This window comes from Protobothrops mucrosquamatus, unplaced genomic scaffold (assembly GCF_001527695.2).
Source record: "Protobothrops mucrosquamatus isolate PMUCROS unplaced genomic scaffold, P.Mucros_1.0 scaffold_292, whole genome shotgun sequence".
Classification (NCBI taxonomy): Eukaryota; Metazoa; Chordata; class Lepidosauria; order Squamata; family Viperidae; genus Protobothrops; species Protobothrops mucrosquamatus.
Genome location: NW_015386368.1, coordinates 320371 through 342884, shown reverse-complemented (window position 1 = coordinate 342884; position 22514 = coordinate 320371). Strand labels below are relative to the sequence as shown.

The following is a 22514-nucleotide window of genomic DNA, read 5'->3' as shown; positions in this document are numbered from 1 at the left end:
ATGTTGGGGGGCGCCGAGGAGGAGGACGCCGACTTCCTGTCCCCGACGGGAGGGTGAGAGCGCGGGAGGGGGGTCAACCCCTGCCGAAGGGGGGGGAAGGCTGTGGGCGGGACCGGAAGAGGAACTCGGTACTTCCGTTCGCCTGTCAAAGCTGAGGGGACAACCTGCTGGGCCTAATCCCTCAAATATATATATATATTATTTGAGGGGAGGGCCATTCATCCACCCCCGAGTGCCTCTGAGCACGTTCAGAGTGCATTAAAATGTCTGGAGAGGGTGGGGGGATGGGTGTCTAAAATCAGAGCTGGCTTTGTTCGGCCCCCCAGGGTGCCTCTGAGCATGTGCAGAAGGCATTTCAAATTCTGGGGAGGGGTCTGGAGTCACAACTGCCTTTCTGGGGCTTCTGAGCATGTGCAGAGGGCATTTGGAAAGGGCTTTTCTATAATATTGGATCAGTTCCCCCCCCCCCCAAAGGAAGCCTCCTGGGCTCCAAGGGTGCTCCTGAGCAGGTGCAGAGGGCTTTTCAAGGAAAACTGAGTTGTATTCAGGAGCCAAATGTCTTCTGCCTCCCCCCCCTCAGTAGACATTTAACGTAGGTTGGAGGGTCGAAATGGGGGGGGGGGAGAGGGAAGAAAATAAAAGGAAGAAATATGTGTATAGGTAGATCTATACTTTCTTTTGAGAGAGATAAGACAACCTTTACTTAAGAGATAAGACAACCTTTACTGTTATTTTTTACTGTGAAAACACTGGCATACATTAAAAATTAAATCCTGTTGCCTGATCAGGATTTAATTTTTAATGTATGCCAGTGTTTTCACAGTAAAAAATAACAGTAAAGGTTTGTTTATTTTTTTATTTATTTATTTATTTTTTAGATTTATATCCCGCCCTTCTCCTTACGGACTCAGGGCGGCTAACAACCGGATAAAAATACAAAAATATCACACTACAGATTAAAAAAATTAATTAAAAGGGAAATATTAGTAATTGGTCTAATTAAAATTATAATTAAAACCCCCTCTAAAAGTTTCCCCTAGGCCAGTCCCGCAAGCTGGAATAACCATGTCTTAAGGGCGCGGCGGAAGGAAGGGAGATCAGGGATCACCCTGATCTCGGGGGGGGGGGGTAGTTCATTCCAGAGGGTGGGAGCTCCCACAGAGAAGGTTGTCTTATTTATCTCTTAAGATCTTTTCTTAAAGGAATAATGGAATTCCAGTAAGAGAACAGAGTCATTTGAGTGGAAAAAAAAAATCATAATTTTCCATTAGAGACACAAAAGCTGCGTTCTCCCTAAATATTTATCCAGGACGGTTTAGCTTTGTGCAACGTGGTTGGACAGGGTTGTTCGAGTAAACGTCGAATCTTATATTCTTATTTCAAAAAATAGAAGCAGTTACTGACGTAAACAGGCATAATAGTGTCAGAGAGATTCTTCTGGGTAGTTGCGTGGTCTGTCAGCATTAAAGAGGTTGGTGGGGAGAATAATTATCTTGTCTCTGAATGTCGCAAGAATGTGCTTAGTTAAGCAAGCCGGGGTTGGGAGCTTGTGCAACCGAGAATGGTGAGGGCAAAAGGTTGGGTGGAAAGAAGCTTGTATTGATTAGATTAATGTTTGTGTTTGTGAGGGGGTTGGGGGAGATTATTCCTGCCTGTCCTACTTACCTGCATACCTACATTACTCCAGGTTAAGCAACACGCAGCGCACAGAAAAAATAAAATACTAAGCCAAAGAAACGAAAGGCATAAGAGAAAGTATGAAAACTTAGCTACAGCTAGCTTACACAAACCACCATCTCTGCACGTCTGCATGCCATGCTTTCCATCACAAAATGGTTGCAGAGGACAGCTTGTTGGCTTGCAAGGTAGTTTGCATAAAGGGGCTTAAGATAAAACTAGGGTCTGGCATTGTTTGTAGCCAAACATGTCAGAACTGAGCAGCGTTGTCCTCAAGCTTATCTGGAAATATGTGGCATGCACATAATGGAGGACCTCATCTCTACAGTAGCATCTCTGTTTTACTGGAAAGCATCATGTGAAAACATTTCCATGCCCAATAAAAGTACATTTCTAAATAGAGTTATATCCTTCCTGGCTTTTAGGAAGTCAAAGTTTCATAGTCTCATAGAGTAGAATTCTACAAAGATTCTCCATTATCCAAGTCATAGTTGTCCCAAAGGTGCTTTTTCAAACGATAACTGGACTTTCTTGTTTTTTCTTTGAAGATGTTTCGCTTCTCATCCAAGAAGCTTCTTCAGCTCTGATTGGATGGTGGGGAATGGAAGGATTTATACTCCTTGCAGACAGCTGGTTATTTGCCTTCTTTTAGAGAGTTGTTGAAGCCACTTGGAGGTTTATCTGTGTCTTCAGGGTCACCTGAATAGTGCAAATGGGTGTGGAACCTTCTTGGGACTGCTGAAGGGACTGTGTTGTAAACAGGAGATAAGTGGCGTCATATCCCTCTATTGAAAGAGGGCTGTTCTCACGTAGTAGATTACTCCAAGAGTAATTCAGTGAGGGCTGAATAAGCGAGGACTTATTAGATCAACCCAATCTTAAATTTAATTCCTGCGACACTGACAAGGGAAAGAAAACTGGGAAAGCTCCCTAACTCTAAAAGTGAGATAGTTTCGTATGGAAAAGATTCTTAGAGGGGAGAAAAAAAAACAGGATGAGAAAGTCAGGAGGAAATTTCATACTAGGGAAACTCCACAATTGCACTGCTCTGATCAGCAGAGCTGGATTTGCAAAATGGAAGATTTTGCAAACATTGTGGGCGGTTTCCAACATGGTCCCTGCATTTCAAACCCTTGAGATGTGTGAAGGTATCAGCTTTTCCCAGCCTAGCTTTTGAGATAAGCTGGGACTACAATTCCCAGAGTTCCTTTGGCCTTTGCTGGGTGGATTTCTTGTATTTTTCAATTTGGGGAAGGCTAGTCTGTCTGTCTGTCTCTCTCTCTCTCTCTCTGTGTGTGTGTGTCTCTCTCTCTATGTCTCTTCCCCCCCCCTTCAGATTTGGTGATAAATATCCTTTAGTCAGATATAAAATACAGATAGTCCTTGACTTACAACAGTTCATTTAGTGACCGTTCAAAATTACAACGGCACTGAAAAAAGTGACTTATGACCGTTTTTCGTACTTACGACGGTTGCAGCATCCCCAGGGTCTTGTGATTAAAATTTGGATGGGTGGCAACCAGTTCATATTTACGATGGTTGCAGTGACCCGGGGTCCATGCGATCCCCTTTTGCAGCCTTCTGACTGGGGAAGCCATTTAACATTCATTTGAGTGTTACTAACTTAACAACTGATGTGAGTCACTTAACAAGAAAGGTCGCAAAATGGAGCAGGGGGAAGGGAGCTGATGTATTGGGAGAACTTGGCTGACCTGGGGTCCTGCGGATTGCAGCCCAGAAAAAGTCTGCAGAGCGCTAAGTTACGAAAACGCTTGGCTCTGGTTCCAAGAATAGCTGGAGGCCATCCTGCTCCTTTTGATTCAGTTTGACTTCCTTTTTTTCCTACCCCTTTCCACCCGTCCAGAGTTAGCTAAGCAAATTGGAACCATGTGATGGGCCAGCTTTTCAGGCCTGCCATCCAATCCAGACCACGTACCACGGGACATTGTCTCATTTCCCTTCATCTCCTGTTCCAGAAGGGGATGGAGATAATAAGATGGTGTTCTCTTGAGTTGGGAAGAACTACGAAAGGCTTCGTAGTTTAATTGGAAACTTTAATTGGAAACTGCTGTCCTGTTCTGGGACCGCTCTGGGACATCCTTATTGGGAAGAAAGCGCTGCGGTTTTTATGGACGCACAAAATGCTCGTTTTTATTATTATTATTTAAAATGTTTATTAGTTACCTGCTTTGGTGATGAGCCAGCTGCAAGAAGAGCAGAGAGCACCAGGGATCCCACAAAATGCTTATTTTCCCACCCCACTGGCAACACCGATGGAAAACAAAAACAACACTATCAAATCCAAACATTCCCAATACTGAATAGGCTGTTTTTTGAATAATTGAAGGCCTACTGGGAGGGGGGAAAGCATTTTTGACCCCATTTTGCTGCCATCAGGGAGGGATCCAGGTGCCAGGCCCCAGGATTCAATCTGGGGTCAGCCTATTCTTCTATGGCGAGGCTCTTATGGGCAAGGCCTCTGTTGCTAAGTGAGATGGTGGCTAAGTGGGGCTTGTCCCATTTTACGACTGTTGTTGCCACAGCTGTTAAGCGAGTCACTGCAGTTCTTAAGTTAGCAACACGGCTGTTAAATGAATCTGGTCGCAAAAGGGGATGGCGTTACCCCCCCCCGGGGCGCCGCGACCGTCGTAAATGCGAGTCAGTTGCCAAGCGTCTGAATTTTGAGGCCGCAGCGGTCCCAAGTGTGAAAAACAGCCGTAAGTCACTTTTTTCACGGCCTCTGTAACTTTGAACAGTCACTAAACGAACTTTCGTAAGCCGAGGGCTAGCTAGCTATTCTTCCTTTATAATACGGTGTGTTCTTTTTTCTTTTAAATTTTGCCATTTTTTTTTCTTTTTAAAGTGCAAAAGGGAACAGAGCCCTAATCAGGTCCTCCCTAAACGGCTTTGCAGGGAAGGTAAAATAATTTTTAAGTACCATAAGGTGGTCTCTCTCTCTCTCTTTTTTTTTTTATTCCCTCTTCCTTCAGGCTGGTTTCATAAAACTCCGTTCCTCCTTGGTCTTTCTGAATCGGTTCCCACGGATCTGAACCCCTCTTAAAACCTGAGGTGCAGACTTGGTCTCAGGAGTTAGGTGACCAGAGCAGATCTTGCAAGCGACGGGCGTGCTGACTCCTTACGTTTAGATCCTCGCCTCTTAGCTTTCCAAGGTCGCTCGGCAATTCCAGAGACCTGATCTTGCGCAAATTCAGAATTGGTGGGGTTTTTTTGGGAAAACTCGAGTTTGCTTGTTAGCTTCCCAGCCCCCTGGCTGCTGAGGCTCCAAGATGGGAGAAGAGGAGGAGGGGAAAATGTGATTATCCTTGAGGAAAGCAGTCATGAAGGTTGTGAACAGGGAGACGTTGTCGCAAGCACAGCCAGCCGGAGCTGAAGGTGGCCATGGCGAATCCATGGCGGACTGAGTATTTTTGGCAAGCTGCTCACGGGTCAGTTGGTTTGGTTTTCTTTCTGGATATTGTTGTTGGTGTGAAGGTTGCATGGCTAAAATTGCCAACCTTCGGTCCCAGGAGATTGAGAGTGTCTGTTTAGCCCAAGGACTGAATATTTGGCCTTGGCAATTGGGCTTAGCCCTGAGGGAATTCTCAGCTTTGGTGATTGATTGGACCACACAAGTTTCTAGCTCTGAAGACTGTGAAAACAGGGCAGAGAGGGATTCTTTACTGCTTTGGCATAGGGTGACTCAGCACGGCGCTGGTCCTCATTGTTTTGCTTCACCTCCCAGTGGGCGTGGCCCAGGTTTGGCGGAAGATTCTGCAAATTTGCATATTTAATTTGGACAGTGCCTGCTTGGCTTAGGGTTACGGCTGGTCACGGCTATCTTGTGGGGGTTTCCCCCCCCCCCAAACTCCTAGCTTTAAAAACCTTGGTTTGAAGCAAATCAGAGATTCCACATTGGGTGTACCATGTATTTCTCCAGGCTGTGGAGAAAATATTTGAGGGTTTCAGTACTCAAACTAGGTAACATCATCAGCTCCCTAGTACTAATCATCATCAGCTTCCTAGTAATGATGATGTTACCTAGATTGGGTCATGAAATGTCTGCCACCAAAGAACCAAACTCAGAGCTATTGTATATAAACAGGGAACAAGTCACACTCACTAGCACCGATGATGTTACCTAGTTGGGTCATGAAACGTCTGCAAGAAAACAGCCAAGCTCAGAGAGCACCAAGGACCCCACAGTTCTCCTCCTCCTCCTCCTCCTCCTCCTCCTCCTCCTCCTCCTCCCTTCTAGTGCTGATGATGTAACCTAGTTTGGGTCATGAAACGTCTGCAAGAAAACAGCCAAGCTCAGAGAGCACCATTTCAACCCTGAGCCACAAATATTCTCCTTTACCAGTTCTCACCTTTATCTCTCTTTATTAACTGGGCATTTCCCCCCCCCTCCCCTCTTTCTGCAGGGCCAGGCTGGCCTCTCTCTTCGGCATGGACCAGACAGCCCCTGGTACTGGGAATGAATTTTTCCAGTACACAGCCCCCAAACAGCCGAAGAAAAGTCTACCAGCCACAGGTAAAGTAATTGTTGGCCCAAATCCCGCATGCCTAAGCAAGGACGGCTTTTTTCCAGCGGGGAATGAAACAGCGCCCTCCGATGGATCTGGCTGGAATAACAGTTTTGGAAAAAACGCTCGGCGGCCAGTGCGCTTGGTGGGGCTGGGACCCCCCCCTAAATCAATTAATGTGGGAACACAGGCAGCCTTCGACTTTCAGCCACGACGGGGTCCAAAATCTCTGTTGCTCAGCGAGACAGATAGGGACCCTTCCTCGTTCCACTGTCGGTGGTCTTCCAGATGTTTTGACTCGCATCTCACTGCAAAATGTACAACGAAGTGTTTTCCTTGTGTTTTGCTTCAGGCGCAGGCCCTCCGTCCCAGAAGCCTCCCCCGCCTGCGGCGGTGCCCTCCGTCTTCGTAGCCACAGCCGTCCACGCCTACCGGTTGTAAGTACTATATTTACTACTAGAAGTGCTGCTTGCTTGTAAGGATTAGTTGCCCTTATGTAGCGGGTGTTTTTTCCCTGTGGGGGAGGAGGGTTCAGAGAGCACCAAAGCCTCCATCCTTCAACCCTGAGCTATCAAGAGTCTAGAATACAACCACAGGGATTGGAAGGGACCTTGGAGGTCTTCTAGTCCAACCCCCTGCTCCAGGCAGGAGACTTATACCATCCCGGCCAAATGATGGTCTATTTTGGAAAACCTCCAGCGATGGAGCGCCCACAACTCCGAGAGCTGATTACAGGTAGTCCTCAACCTTTCTGTCACTAAGTGAGACATTTAAGTAAATTTTGCTCCGTTTTATGACCCTGGCTTGCCGCCCTTGCTGAGTGGATCAACTGCAGTTGTTAAGTTCGTCACCCTGAAAAAAAGGGGCTTAGGACCGTTTTTCATGCCGCATGCCCCAGGACCGTGTGATCAAAATTCGGACCCTCGACTCGTTTAACGATGGTCGCAGCGTCCCCAGGGGTCACGTGGCCCCCTTCTGCGGCCTTCTGGCGAGCAAACTCAACGGGGAAAAACCAGATTCCCTTAAACAATCGTCTTACTAACTTTACCACCGCAGTGATTCATCTTCACAACGGCAGCAAGAAAGGTCGTAAAACGGGACAAAATTCGCTGGACAAATGTTTCACTTAGCGATGGGAATTTTGGTGGTAAGCCGAGGACCACCTGTATCTTAAGATGAAAAGTAGCAGAAGCTGATAAGGCTCTTCCTGTCTCCTTCCAGTACAAACGGGACGTATGTGAAACAAGGCAAATATGGAGCTGCTGTGGTAGGATGCCACGCCACGCAGGAGGTAAGTGGTGGGACTCTGGGTGGCCCTAGTGCTTCCCTTTGTGTCCTGGTTTCTAGGCCACATTGTTTTGAAAAACTCAAGAGGCATAAAGGCAACCCTGAAAGAGGTTGGACTGGATGATAATCTGCCTTCGTGCGTTCAATCCTGGCTTTCTATAGAAGTATCCCCCATTGGTTGAAGATTACACTTTCATTACACTTTAAACCCAAATTTAATAGAATCTGTTCCGTGTGAATTTGGTTGCTGCATCAGCTCAAGGGGGTCTCTGAACATCCTTGTTTTTTCCCCCCCCCTCTTCTTCCTCTTTTCTGTGGCATATGGAATCCAGTACAGGATCCTGCTTTATATAAACCAGCAGCAGCAGATCACCAGCGCAAGAATCCACGCTGGTTTTGTGTTCACGGTAAGCCTCGGTGGTTAAACGTTGGGAAAAAGTTGACCTTGGTCTGAAAGCATGTAATGAAGGATTCCTGGATCGGTTCATGGAGAATATGAACTAATTTTTATGCATCCAGGTAGTTTTCAACTTGCAACAATTTGTTTTAACAATTTAACCGTGATTCGCCATTTGCGACCTTCTCAGTGGGCTTCTGACGAGCAAAATCAATAAGGGAAGCCCTGTTTCCTTAACAACTGCTTAAGAGGCATGGAAAAGACTCACATAACTGATTTGCTTAGCAGCAAAGATTCTGGTCCCACTTGAGGACTGCCTGAATAGCAATTTAAATGCAGGTCCTCCCGTTCTTCCTTTAAAGAAAATATGATCAAGCTAGTTTGGTTTTGATTTCAAAGGACGCTTTCAGCTCCGTTTCCAGACATAAGAAAAGTTAAATGCAGGTGATGGAAACAAAATGTTGTCTTTGTTTCTTTTATATATTTATTATTTACATATATATTGGACACAGTTAGGATTGTTCTGATTGCTGCTACGGTGTTTGGCACAATGTTGCCGTCATTTTTATTTTGTAAACATTTTCCTTAGCATTGTTTTTTTTTTATACCCTGTGATTCCCCCCCCCCCCCGTTCTTAAAACTATGCTCTCTGTGGTGGTCCATTTTACCCTCCAGAACTGATGCTTGTTCTTTTTTTATTGTTTAATCTAGATCCAGCCCAACAACTATGGGACGTTTTATGATGATCAGAGGCAAAACTGGTCCATCATGTTTGAATCTGAGAAAGCAGGAGTGGATTTCAGCAAGCAGGTGCCCACATTGTGCTCAAAGCTTAGTCCTACCCTTGGGCGAAATGAAACAGCTGTTCTGAGTGGCCACACTGTCTTCCTTTACCCATCCTTGTCTTCCTTCCTTCCTTCCCTCCCTTCCCCCTCTCCCTCCCTTTTTCCTTCCATCCTTCCTACATTCTTTTCTTCCCTCCCTCCCTCCCGGTGATCACGGACGTTACTCAGAGCTCGTTCTTTTTGCTTATAGCTCTGCATTGCCAAGTATAACAGCAGCCCTTCCCCTGATTCGGTGCTGTGCCAGGATCTGGTCCTCGGAGACGGTCCAGCTGTGGAAGCCGGCGACGCGCTCGAAGTTGCCTTTACCGGCTGGCTCTTCCAGAACTCCGCGCTGGGGCAGGTAAAACCCTAGGAGAAGGAGGATGTTCTCAACCCCTAAAGACCTTGGATGATGTTTTTTCAAGCTTGCAGGATTGCTGTCTGTGTGACGAAGTGCTGGGTCCCCTTTTCACAGCGTTCGTTTGCGTTTTATCCTTGCAGGTGTTCGACTCCAACGTGAACAAGGAGAAACTCCTGCGTCTGAAGCTCGGCTCTGGAAAAGTCATCAAGGTGAGGGGAGGCAGTCCTGTTTCAAAGGGCTTCAAGTGGGATTTGGGTTTTTAAACTTCCTGCTTTCCTTCTCAGCTAGGAAAATGACTCTGAAGAAGAGAGGGGGAAAACCCCTCCTTCCGTGTAATTTAAAGCTCTGTTTTCAAGCTTAAGAGAGTGAGTTAAATCTCATCTGTTTATGACATGGCTTTGTGTTTTCTCCCCAAAGGGCTGGGAAGAAGGGATGCTTGGTTTGAAGAAAGGAAGCAAGCGCTTCCTCGTGGTCCCTCCAGCTCTGGCGTATGGGTCTCAGGGAGTAGCGAACCACGTGCCTCCAGACTCAACACTGGCTTTCGAAGTGGACGTCAAGAGGGTAAGCTGTTCTTCAGAGCCAGCTGTCACTTGTGTAGCTCTGTCTGTCTTGAAAGAGTGCAGAGAAGAGCAACCAAGATGATTAGGGGACTGGAGGTTAAAACATACGAAGAACGGCTGCAGGAATTGGGTAGGTCTAGTTTGATGAAGAGAAGGATGAGGGGAAACATGATAGCAGTCTTCCAATATTTGAGGGGCTGACCCAAAGAAAAGGGGGTCAACCTCTTCTCCAAAGCACCTGAAATAATGGATGGAAACTAATCAAGGAGAGAAGCAACCTAGAACTAAGGAGGGATTTCCTGACCGTGAGAACAATTAACCAGTGGAACACCTTCCCACCAGAGGTTGTGGGTGCTCCAACACTGGAGGATTTCAAGAAGAGACTGGGCAGCCATTGGTCCAGAATTGTATAGGGTCTCCTGCTTGAGCAGGGGGTTGGACTAGAAGACCTCCAAGGTCCCTTCCAACTCTGTTATTCTGTCTCACGCCTCCATCTTTCTTAGGTGAGGTTGGCCAAGGAAACTGCTTCCAATGGGCAGAATGTGGCCCCCAGGGACTCCCTCACACCCTCCCCAGGACCAAACACTGAACACCTCAGCGCCGACCCTGCAGGGGGTCCTCCCAGTACTCTACCACCGAAGCCTGGGTGAGTTAGTAATTTGATTTGAATTTTTCAATCCTCTCCTGCATGTTCTGCTTTTGGTGGGCAAGGCCTGCTGTTTGAGAAAGAATCAGGAACGCTAGCCACTGTTCATATCTAATTCAAATGCTGCAGGCCAGTGTTTCTTAACTTTGGCAACATTAAGACAGGTGGACTTCAACTCCATCCTGACTGAGGAATTCTGGGAGTTGAAGTCCACAGACCTTAAAGTAGCTGAGGTTGAGAAACAGTGCTACAAGCTTTGAAATGCGTAAAACAGACCTTCTACACTGCTCAGCTGTTCTAAGCCTTTACTTCAGGGGTCTTCAAACTTGGCCCTTTTACGACTTGTGGACTTCAACTCGCAGAATTCCTCAGCCAGGCCCGCTGGCTGAGGAATTCTGGGAGTTGAAGTCCACAAGTCGTAAAAGGGCCACGTTTGAAAACCCCTGGTCTACTTTTTATGCCACAGGGAGCCAGCTGTGCGGGCCAAATCCAACTCTCTCAGTGAACAACTAGCGGTAAGTCTTGGGGTCACCCCGGCTGGCGTCCTTTCTCCAGTTTTTAATTTCAGGGTTGCATCTAAACTCTGCTCACCTAAATCGAATCTTGTTGACTACAACTTTCTGTCAGTGGGAACTAATTCTGAGTCAACTGGAATGCATTCATTCCCAGCTAACCGAGGGACTCCATGCTGCCTGGTTTTTGAAAGTTGAAAGGCGGGGGTCCCCGTGGGCTGATTTTTACAGGCTGAGCTCAGGAAATTAGGGCATTTTTATCTGACACCTTTCTTTCTTTCCCTGTCTTTGTCCCATCGGTTGTGTCAGAACCCCAACGTGGCAAAAGCGAAGCTGATTTCACGAATGGCCAAGATGGGTCAGCCTATGCTGCCTTTCCTTCCCGGTTCGGCTCCGGCCCAGCTGGACTCAAGCGACTCGGAGATCGAGGTGGGTGGGCTTCAGAATCTGGAGGATACTGCAAGTGGGAGGGTGGGGGGGATCCTTACTGCTCACAAGGATCAGCCTTGTTCCAAAACTGGTGTGAGTTCTGAGAAACCATTCAATGGATTGTTCTTCCCAATTCTTTCCTTAGATGGTTGAGATGAGCTGTAATATTTTTTTTTATACTCTGTAATTTACCATTTTATTGTAAGCTGCCTAGAGAGTTACATATGTGAGATAGGAGCTATATAAATTGATTAATCGATTGAATGAATGAATGAGAGAGACAATTAGGGAAGGCATGAAAAGATACCGATAGTTCTCAATTTACGGCGGTATTTGAGCCTGCACTTATGATTACAAGTCAAGGAACTCGTGTGACTGTGCCCGATTTCACACCATTTATTTTGGGCTGCCTTCAGAGTGGCATATTCAAGGAGAAAAGGGGTTTGGGATGGCAAGGGAAAACTAAGACAAATTAATACATCCCCTGGTGGGTGTGTATTTCAGGACCCCCACAGTTTGCGAGAAGCTGCACATCCCGTCACATCTTCTCCGCTGAAACCATCCTCCCCAGCTGGCCTTCCTCAGATAACAGCCCAAGGCACGTAAATCTATCTGCTCTCAACCTGCACTTCATCTTCAACCTGCATTTCTTAAGTAAAGTAGTGGAAAAAATGAAAATGGACCCCAGTGGTTTTGACATTATGTTAAGCGTATTGTCCATTGGCTTCTCAAAATTCAAGTGAGACCAGAGGGGCTAGAAATTTGGTTGAAGAAGGTAAAAATTCTTGCCCTCGTCTGTGTATTCTGTGCTGCTGTAGAATTGCTCTGCACTGCACTCCAGGGCCCCAGGTTACTCCTCCTGGTTATCTTGGGTTCTAGAACCCAGCCAAAAATCACCTTCACAAGAATGACTTCTAGTTTCTTCTGATTTCCGCATTGGCTTATGTTCTGGAGGCCACCAAGATCAGACTTGGGTTCTAGAACCCGCCCAGAACTCACCTTCAGAAGAATGATTTCTAGCTTCTTCTGATTTCTGCATGGGCTCTTGTTCTGGAGGCCACCAAGATCAAACTTGGGTTCTAGAATCCGCCCAGAACTCACCTTCAGAAGAATGATTTCTAGCTTCTTCTAATTTCTGCGTGGGCTCTTGTTCTGGAGGCCACCAAGATCAGACTTGCGTTCTAGAACCAGCCCAGAAAAAAAAATCACCTTCAGAAGAATGATTTCTAGTTTCTTCTGGTTTCTGCAGACGTGGGTTTATCTAGCTCCTGCGTTGACTCCACCTTTCTCAACTGCAGGACTGTTCACAGTCTCCTTTTTCTTTTCATAGGGCCCCAGGCACCTGCTCCTGGATTCCAGGTGTCCTCAGCTGCTGTGATGCCCACCGCCTTGCATCCACACCCCGCTCTCCCTGCATCTGCTCAGAGTCTTCAGGTAGGGATGTTGATGAGCATTGGGTCCTGACCCTGGTGGGGTATGTAGCTAGGGGAACTCTGGAACCAGTTGCTAAACGGCTAGTCATAAGTTGAGGACTTCCTGTAGATTCCTCTTCCTTGGGCTAACGGTTTCCAGCCTGAAACGGAAAGCCTTGGGGCTAAAACATCTTTCTATCTACCTTCACCCTTTTAGGCATACACAGGGATGAACTATGGGTACCCACAAGGCCCTGTGGCAGCTTCCCAGCTCCAACCGGTCGGGGCCATCTTTCCCGCTCCTTTCCAAGGTAGGCGAGGACCTGCACTGCACTGCTCTAAAATGGCTGCATCGACAGAGCATGCTAAACCAGGATTAGGCAGAGCAGCTTATCCCAAGAGCAGCTCTTTCTGTTTATTGCTCTGTTCCTGATGCTCTCTTTTTCGAAAATGGTGTTTCCTGTTTCCTTCCAAAGCAGCCGGTGATATTGGATCTTTCTTAATGACGGAAGCAAGGCAACAGAACACCGAAGTCCGCCTGTCTGTGGGCAAAGTGGCTGACAAAATAGACCAGCTCACTGCTAAGGTAACATCAAAGTGATGAGGTGGCGTAAGGATTTGCTTGTCTACAAGCCATACTGATTAGTCTAGGAGCTTTCTTCCCAGTTCAGCTGGCCAGATGTTTGGGAAACCCACAAACCCACCAGTTAGCGGACGCATTTAGGCAATTGGCTATCTCGAGTTGAATTGTGGAGTCCTTGGTGCTCTCTGAGCTCGGTTGCTTGCTTGTTCAACCTTTCATTACCCAACTCGGCAACATCATGAGATGTTGCACCTAGAACGCTACCGATGGTGTCTTCTGTTGGAATTGGATATCTTTTTCTGGGCAACACTTCAGTTGCCGCAAATTGGGGCAGCTGCAGTTTTTTCCCTCCTTACATCTCCTTTAGAGTGAGTTCTAGGTGGATGAATGGCTAGGATCATGCATTACATTCAACTGTAACATCATGTGTGAATCCCATCATGGTTTAAACCACTAAGGCTCTCTTGAATGCATCGTAGCTCTCGTGGATCGAATAAGATACCTTGGCCAAGGTGTGATCCGAGACCTTCTCTTTATCTCACAGGTGGAGGAGCTCCAGAAACAGAATTCTACCCAAAGCCTGTTACCAGGTATCTCCTCTGTCACCATGGAGACGACCATGATTATGACCAACATCCAGCGCATTGTCCAGGTAAAGTGAAGAGAGAGAATGAAGTGTTGATCTTAAGTTTCTCCAGGATTTTTTGGAATGTATGTGGCCTCTGTAATGGGTTCTTAGTTCTCCATTGACAAAAAAACACAAACTTCTTCCATTTAACATGATTGCCAATTCTCTGGAACGATCCATTCCAGGATTGAGGCATTTTGTCCATCTTTAGTTGATAATAGAACATCTGTCCCCTCATTGTAGGAGATGGAGAAGCCCGTCCTACTTAAGGAGAAGACATCTCTGATGGCATAGGCCATGAGACTCCATGTGAGAGTCTCTAGGTATTAGATACAGCTTCCACCCTCTTTTGCTGATGGGACTTGTCCTACAGAACCATCTGGAGATGCTATCACAGGAGCCCAAAGGTGCTTTTTCAAGAGGCAACTGGACTTTCTTGTTTTCCTTTGAAGACGTTTTGCTTCTCATCCAAGAAGCTTCTTCAGCTCTAACTGGACGGTGGGGAATGGAAGGATTTATGTTCTTTGCAGACTCAGGTGACCTTGAAGACAGAGACAAACCTCCAAGAGGCCTCAACGACTCTCTAAAAGAAGGCAAATGACCAGCTGTCTGCAAGGAATATAAATCCTTCCACTCCCCACCATCCAGCCAGAGCTTGAAGAAGCTTCTTGGACGAGAAGCAAAACATCTTCCAAGAAAAACAACAAAAAAAAAAGTCCAGTGGCCTTTTGAAAAAGCACCTTTGCGACAACCACGACCTGGATGGCTGAGGATCTCCATTAGACCTTTATCACGGGAACCCCTAACCGCTAATCCCAAGGAGAAGGACGCTTTCCAATCTTTTTTTGGGGGGGGGGTCCTCTCTGCAGGAAAATGAGAGGCTGAAGCAGGAGGTTTTCGAGAAGAGCCGTCGCATCGAGGAACAGAACGGGAAGATCAGTGAGCTGATTCAGCGGAATCAGAGGTGAGGACTCTCCTAATTGATTAAGATTGAGAATTGATGATTTCCATCCGTATCTCCATCACCCTTTGTGAAGGCCGCCTTTGATGCGTGGCTCTCTTTTTTTTCTTCCTTTCAGATACGTGGAACAAAGCAATCAGTTGATGGAGCAACGGAACAACTCTCTGCAACTGAACACCGAACATTCTCAAGCCAGGGTCTTGCACGCCGAGCAAGAAAAGGTAAGGACGCCAAGAGGAAAGGGGGATATTTGAGACACGGGCCAAGATAGCTTAGAGAGGAAGAGAGCAGCCCCCCCCCCAAAACCTTGGGCTTCCACCCAGCATTGTAGGTTAATTCCCTTAGATCAGTGGTGGCGAACCTATGGCACGCGTGCCAGAGGCGGCACTCAGAGCCCTCTCTGTGGGCACACGAGCTATGCCCCGGAGATGCCAACTGTCCCTCTTCATCCAGCCACCCGCTAACTCGCTGAGGTCCCACGTGGCCGGATGCATCCCAGCACCCATGCGCTCACTGCTCTCTGTGTGTGGGGGCCGATGATGTCAGGCAGCAGCTGCCCCGGCCCCTGCCTCGCCTTGCCCTGCGACAATGGCACCCCCGCCCTGCCTCACCTCACCCCACAGGACGAGCTTCCTGCCCACTGCCCCACCTGCCAGAGACGCCCTAGATCTCCCCTAACCCTGCCTGGCCCCCACAGGCGTCCCTTCCCAAGAGCAACATTGAGCTGCCCACACCCACCCAGGCCACGCCCACCCATCTGCCATGACCACTGTAGCCACACCTAGCAGGCCACGCCCACCCGGCACCTGGCGATACATAAGTGGGTTTTGGGTTGCAGTTTGGGCACTCAGTCTCTAAAAGGTTCGCCATCACTGCCTTAGATGCTGTGCTTACCGCCATCAGAATCCCACACGGGGAAAATTGGAAAGCAGAGAAAAAGGAATAACTCACCCTTAAATTCTCTCCCTTAAAAAAGTATAATAACTAGCTCTGAGCTCGTTTTTCCCTATTTGGGAGCAGGGGAGAGTGCTTAACGTCAAGAATTAGAACCGGTTGTAGGTCTATTGTGGTCGAACAATGACACGGAAAGCTGGGAGGCCTGAGTTGAAAGAGAAGCTAAGTGGTTTTGGAGAACTGCTTGTAAGCCACCCAGAGCCGTGTGGCAGCGAGGCGGGTGGCAAATCAATTTAATGAGTAAATAAAAGTAAAACGTAGGCCCAGCAGGACTCTTTGAAGGATCCAGATGGCTTTCAGTGTTTATGGCTCCCCCAGGCGTTGAAGGGCATCGGGCTGGGATGAAGCTGGTTGGATTGGAACAGACATTGTTTCTTCAAGAGTACCAGGATGTGTGTGACTCAACAATCTTTGTTTTTATTTTGGCTAACAATCTCTCTTGTCGTCTCCTCTCCGGCTTTCGATTCTGGTGGCGTTAATTGTCCTTCTCCTGTCACTGCTTCCCCCCCCCTCCCTCTAGTACCTGCTACCACCGGATCGGGGGTGGGATCCGGTGAGGCTCTCTTCTCGGTTGTCTGGAATAACCTGGAATTTCCCCTGCCCCTGGATGTTCCCATTTTCAACCTGAGCAGGAAAAAAGCCGGTCCCCTCTGCAACTGTTTTTACCCCCTCGGTTTTTCTGCCTGAATATCCTACACTTTTCCAGAAGTTTCAATGCTCTGCGTTCGGGATCTAGCAGGTTTTAAATAGGTTTCATATATAAATAATTCCCGAGTCAGGGGAAAAAAAACCCAAACCCCTAGAGTTCTTTTGATAAGTTTACTCGCTCCCGTGTCGCAGGTGAAAGTCGCCGAGGAACTGGCCGCAGCTACGGCCCAGATCTCCCGCCTTCAGCTGGAGCTGACCAGCCATCAGAAGGAAGAGATGGAGCTGCGCTCCCAACTGAATGCGGTCCTGAAGGAAGCCGAAAGACAGGCTGCCCAGCTTAACCAGTTGCAGGCCCAGCTGGCAGGTAAGGGGAGGGGAGGAAGAGGCTGAAGTAGGAGACAGGTCTCTAAAGTAAAGTAGAGCACCTGTCTCAGATAGGTGAGGACCTCCTTGGATGGGCGCGTCGGTGTCCTCCACCTTCTGCAGAAGATAGAACCAACCCAGCCTTTAGATCAGGGGTAGTCAACCTTGGCTCTTTGATGACTCGTGGACTTCAACTCCCAGAATTCCTGAGCCAGCTAAGCTGGCTCAGGAATTCTGGGAATTGAAGTCCACGAGTCATCAAAGAGCCATGGTTGACTACCCCTGCTTTAGATCAACCCGACCTTTCTTCCTTGCAACCCCCCCAAACATCCTTTAGACCTCACTCTGAGGTGCCTCAGAGCTGTGTTTGCTGCCACCTCCGTGCTTTGTTCCCCTCACCTCAACTCTTGTAGAGCTTCGGGAATCATCCGAAGAGGCCAAGAACAAATTCCAGGCGGAGAAGCAGAGCCGGAAGCAGCTGGACGGGAAGGTGGCTGCTCTGGAGGAAGAGCTGGCTGACCTCCGGGCGGAGAAGGAGAATCTAGAGAAAGTGAGGACCCCTGAAAGGTCTAGAATCCTCATCGGGATTCTAGATGGTGCCCATGAGACACATTCCGGTTGGTAGGGACGTGTTTGCAGGGGGAGAATTTGAAGGAACAGGCCGTCCCCTTGTCCTCCCGTCTTGCCCAGCCCGTCTCCCTCAACCTAACATCTCAGTGTCCCGCGTCTTCTTCCTCTCCTTCAGAATCTTTCCGAAAGGAAGAAAAAATCGCTGCTTGAGAGAAAACAAGCCGAAGAAGAGGCAGATGAGATCCGCAGATCTTACCAGGAAGAGCTGGACCAACTCCGGCAGCTTCTGAAAAAGTCCCGGGCGTCCACCAATAACGTTGCTTCGGAGCAGGTGAGAGGCAGACGTGAACTTGCCCCCACGTTCCGCTGGGCGACAGATCTTGGAAACAGAAGCTTTAAGGAAATGCTACAGTATTGAGAGGCGTTCTTCCTCTTAGGATCTGTAGCCTTTTGCTTCCGAGAAATTCTGGCTTCTGTGGAATCCTCGGTGGTCCCTGAACTTTGCTTGCAGACGTTTTACGACCCAACTAGGTAGCACCATCAGTACGGGGGAGTGTGGCGTCTGTCCCCTGTTTATATATCATAGCTTGCTCTTCCAATGTGGCTTGTTTCCTTGAATAGGGTTTCGTTTTCTCCTTGATTGCTTGCTTAGACGTTCCTTGACTAGGATATTGCTTTCAGCTTGTGATTTGTCTGGTGTCAATCCCGGCTTATCTGGGTGGTGTTGGCTGCTAAAGATTTCCAGTTCTTGTTCATTTTTTTTCAAAAAGCTGCTCTCTGCAGCTCAGTGGGCCAATGTCGCCCTTCGCCCCCGATCTCATCCACAGGGCTGGGGAAAGTCCCCTAACCCTAACCACTCAGCCTCCTTTGTCGAGGCATCTTATTGCAAGGCACCAAGTCACCGCCTTGAATGGCATTTTTGGAGCAGGAAGGCCAGGAAATCGGTGTGCTAGCATGGAAGTCAATCCATCTATTATCCCGGGGAAGCTTTCCCTTCTGCAGACCGAGCTGGAGTCCCAGTGGGAAGCCAAATGCGAGCGCCTGCTGAGCTCAGCCAAGGAGCAGCACGCCCGCCAGCTCCAGGAAGTGTGCGAGCAACGGGATGCCCAGCAGCAGATGGTCTCCCAGCTGGAGGAGAAGGTAGGTGGTCGTAAGGGAAGGAGAAGGCAAGAGCCCGCTTGGGGGGTGGAGTCAAGAAAGGAATCAGCCTGGAATCCTGTTAACCTGGTTTCCTGCTTCCTAGATTTCTCTGCTCAAGGCCAGCAGGAGCTCAGAGGACCCCAAATCCACAGAGCTGCAGGATCGAGTGGAAGAACTAGAGGCCGTGAAAGGCAAGGTGAGACTCACCCCTTTCCTAGGCACAGACATATTCAGCGTTATTCAAAACCTTTTTCTTTTGTGCTTTAACTTTGGAAAGAAAATAAAAAATGTGTACTTTTTAAAAGAAGAAGAAGAAGAAAATCTGTGATGGAGGCAGGTCTCCCATCACACCGACATATTTTTTTGTTTGTCTAAACCCCACGCCAGTGTGGAGCCTTGAAGTCCCAACTGGCAGACCTCACCGCCCATTATGAAGACCGGATCCAAGGGCTGAAGACGGTCATCAGTAGGACCCCACAGACAGCTTCAGCCGAAGAGGTACATCTGCCCCTCCAGGGAGACTTCTTATTAAATAGGGTCTTTTTTTAAAAAAGGTCTACATTATGGAAGGGAGTGGAGAATCGGTACGTCAGTAGGAATTCCAACCTCCTGTTTAGTCAGCAAGTGGTCCATAGGAGGAAGGCCTGCTGCCCAATCAGCAAAAAATGTAAATTAAAATCTCAGACAAACCCCTCCGTAGTTCACAGGAGGCTAAGTGGGGAAGGGACAGCCCATTCAGACCTGCAGGGTTCTATTAATACAGCTTTAAAATAAAATAAAAAAATAATAAAAGGTCGGATCGGCCTTGAAGGACAGACCATAGGGCCGTGCAGAATTATTTCTATTTCACCTAATTTCCAGAAGGGAGCTGAATGGAAATTAATAGCGGTGAAATTCCCCGGTCCTGTGAGGGGCGCCTCCTCCCTTTTGTAAGTGTGTTTGGTGGCTGGCCACACAACAGCCTTCTCAGTGGAGAATTTCACAACTGAGCAATCTTAGCCCTTCTGCAAGATAAGCCCTTTGGATGAACGGGTGGCAGAAGAAAAGGATCTAGAATAGGAATTAGCGGTAATTGGTTCCAGGATCTCGCCACGGCACCAGTGATGTTTCTTTTCTTTTTGGTTGATCGGAATGATTAGCGTTGACTTTGCCCATGCTCTTTTTCTTGAATAAAGAACTGGGTTGCCCCAAAAGGGGCCAGGAACTTGCTCAGTTGGCTGGTGTGTGTTTGTGTGTGTGTGTATGTGTGTGTGTGTGTCTTTCCTGGAGGCTTTCTTCAGTACACCTCTGGATCCTCTTCCATTTCCAGGTGAAAAAGATCATGAACGGTGTCTTCCAGTCCCTCCGCGGCCAATTTGAGTTGGAAGAGTCCTACCCTGGAAGGACCGTCCTGGGGGTGGTCATGAACACTATCAAGGTACCCCTCAGGTCAAGGGGACGTTGACCTCCTTGGTTTCATAATCATCCAGCTGATCTTCTCCTTTTTCCTCTCCTACCTGTCTCATTCTGCAGTTTTCTAATTCAGGAGAGGTTGAGGCTAACCTTCTCCATCCTTTCTTCCCCGTTGCCAGACCATCACTCTGCAGCTGCTGGAAGGGTCTGAAGAGCATAGCCAGGAAGAGCAGGGACCACCGCAGAGAGGAGGTCCCGTGGCCGTGGACCGAGATCAGCCAAGCGGTCCTAATGAGGTACCAGCCATGGCCTCTCCCGTTCCTTCAGACCACCTAGAAGAAGACCCAAACAGGTCTACTCCCGCTTCAGAAGGAAGTCAAAGCGAGCAGGAAGAGGAGACACGGCATTCGGGCACAGCTGCTGAGTTGACCCTTGCATCCTTGGATCCAGTCACAGAACCTCCAGAGGTGGAGCCTAAGGAGGTGGTTGTGTCTGGACCGACAGAAGCCCAAGCTGGTGGTGCTTTAGAGAAGACACCTGCAGATCTTGCTCCCTTGAAGCCAACTGTTGAGGAGGCTGTGCCCACACTGGACCCGGAAAGAGAAGAGGACCCTTGCCCAGACGTTCCTAACCAGGACCTGACCTCCTTGAGCCTTCCATCTGGTGCAACAGATGAGAAAGTCCAAGCTGGGGAGATGCCACCAGCAGCCTCCCTCCCTCCCAAAGTGGATTCCAGGTCAGTGCTTCAGGAGTCAGGAGCTCCACGTTCTCAGCTAGGCTCTCATATCATCCCAGCTCAGCTGGTCTGTAGGAGGCACCCTGAGATCTGCAAAATTGAGGCTGGAGGAGGCAACGTTGGGTGGCTCTGAAAAGCGAGAGCGCCTTGATCCCTTGTAGGAATCTGGCACCATCAGCACCGGATCTCTTCAGCTTGGGAAGTTGAGCGGCCTTAACTCTTCCAATGAAGGTCTCTCGTGCGCAGACGTTGCATATTTTGCTCCGCCAGGGCTTAGCATATATTGCATGAGTTTGTTTGAGCAAACGTAGCACAGTATGGACAGCAGTGGGATAGACTTACCATTTTGGGGGATGTAGATGCTGCGATGAGGAAGGCGAGGCAGGGCAGGACATCCTGGCTTATATATTTTTTCCTATGGGAAGAGAGTTAGGGCTTGGCTTTGCTCTTCAAACTAAACAAGCCTCTTTTAAGGGTTTTCTACAAGGGATGCCGGGATGCCAGCAGTGTTCAGTCCTAATTACAGACGGCTCAACTCCGTTCTTTGACTCGTTTCCTGCAGCACCCCCGAGGATAAAGCCAGTTTGTCGAAAGCAACCAACTGTAAGCTGCCTTCAACAGGAGGTCCGTTGGAAGAGGAAGAGGACGACGAAGAACTGGTGAGGCCTGGGGTGGGAGGGGCTGCATGATTGTGTATTCCCTCTTCCCCCCCAAAAAAAACTCCCTATTGGGACTCTTGATCTTGCAATTTGGGGTGCCAGTTAGGATTTCGTATCTAGTTGGTTTGAAGGAACTCAATCATGGTTTCTTCCCAGAAGGTAGACTGTGCTGATCTTAAGAGAGATCATACCAGATAGGAAAAATGGTTCAGGCAGGCTTGAGGGGTGCTTTCTCAAGTCTGCCTGAGTGTGAAAAAGAAACTGGGGGAGCAGAGGAAGGCAGAGAACCAAGACAGACCCTTTTTATCTCCTGCTAAACTCCCCGACCCTCTGTTCAAAAAGTCTAAAAGAGGTTTTTAAATGCAAAAAAAAAAAAAAAAAGGAAACTGGGAGCCTTGTTTCCTTGTGTCCTAAGAAATCTGTTTCTTATCAGGCACTAATAAAGATCATCCTCAACTTACGACCACAGTTGAGCCCAAAATTTCGGTCGCTAAGTTGTTAAGTGAGTTTTGCCCCGTTTTTACAACCTTCCTTGCCACAGTTAAGTTAAGCGAATCGCTGCAGTAACAAAAGTTGTAAAATGAATCTGGCTTTCCCCGCTGACTTCCTGACGGGACCCTGCAACCGTCACAAGTACATGCCAGTTGCCCAGCGTCCAGATTTTGATCACGCGACCGTGGAGATGCTGCAGTGGCCGTCGATGTGAAAAACGGTCACGAGTTTAGTTTTTTTCAGTGCCGTTGTAACTTTGAACTGTCACCGGACGGTTTGAAGCCGAGGACTATCCGTACCCCGGTCCTTTTGGGTTGTGGTCCACTCTGGGAAGGGTTCCAACCTCACCCTTGTCTTCCTCCGTCCTCCAGAGCTTTAAGGGGCGTCCTCCCCCCACCCCGCTCTTCGGAGACGACGAAGAGGACAGCGACCTGGATTGGCTGGGATGAGCAAGCAGGCGAAAAAAGCCGGAAGACGACTTGCGATGGGGATATTTTCTGCTTTCTTGTTTTGCACAGAGGGGGCCTGGAGAACTGGCTGGCACTCAGGTAGCCAGCCCCCTGCGAGATCCTGGGATTGTCACTTGGGGTGGGGTGGTGGAAGGGCTTGACTACCAGCAGTTTCTCCCCCTGCACTGAAGCAAAGAGCAAGTCCTGACCTCTGAAATCCAGGCTCCTGCTTTTTGCGAGCGAGATCTTCACCGAGGTGGAGAAGAGGTGGGAGCTGAAGTGGTCTCCCTGCCGTTCCGGATTCCTTCTGT

General features: G+C 48.4%; 1 protein-coding gene across 1 annotated transcript; it reads left to right on the top strand.

Annotated features, from left to right (window-relative positions):
- Positions 1–22219, top strand: FKBP15 (FKBP prolyl isomerase 15). Its single transcript, XM_029287302.1, has 27 exons — positions 1–53; positions 6099–6208; positions 6553–6637; positions 7422–7491; positions 7820–7894; positions 8596–8694; positions 8920–9069; positions 9210–9278; positions 9487–9630; positions 10133–10275; positions 10742–10802; positions 11097–11216; positions 11721–11814; positions 13105–13214; positions 13756–13863; positions 14709–14803; positions 14919–15021; positions 16595–16766; positions 17179–17315; positions 17511–17666; positions 18323–18475; positions 18579–18671; positions 18863–18973; positions 19785–19892; positions 20047–20603; positions 21166–21262; positions 22126–22219. Exons 1-27 carry the CDS (start codon positions 1–3, stop codon positions 22201–22203), a joined length of 3351 nt encoding a protein of 1116 aa, XP_029143135.1. The 3' UTR covers positions 22204–22219.
- Positions 22220–22514: the final 295 nt, after the last annotated feature.

Excerpts from the sequence above, each read along its gene's own strand:
- FKBP15 (XM_029287302.1), top strand. The coding sequence starts at position 1 with ATGTTGGGGGGCGCCGAGGAGGAGGACGCCGACTTCCTGTCCCCGACG. Across the intron at positions 6,638-7,421 it reads GCCGTCCACGCCTACCGGTT|TACAAACGGGACGTATGTGA; the intron begins GTAAGTACTATA and ends GTCTCCTTCCAG. Across the intron at positions 16,767-17,178 it reads GTTGCAGGCCCAGCTGGCAG|AGCTTCGGGAATCATCCGAA; the intron begins GTAAGGGGAGGG and ends CAACTCTTGTAG.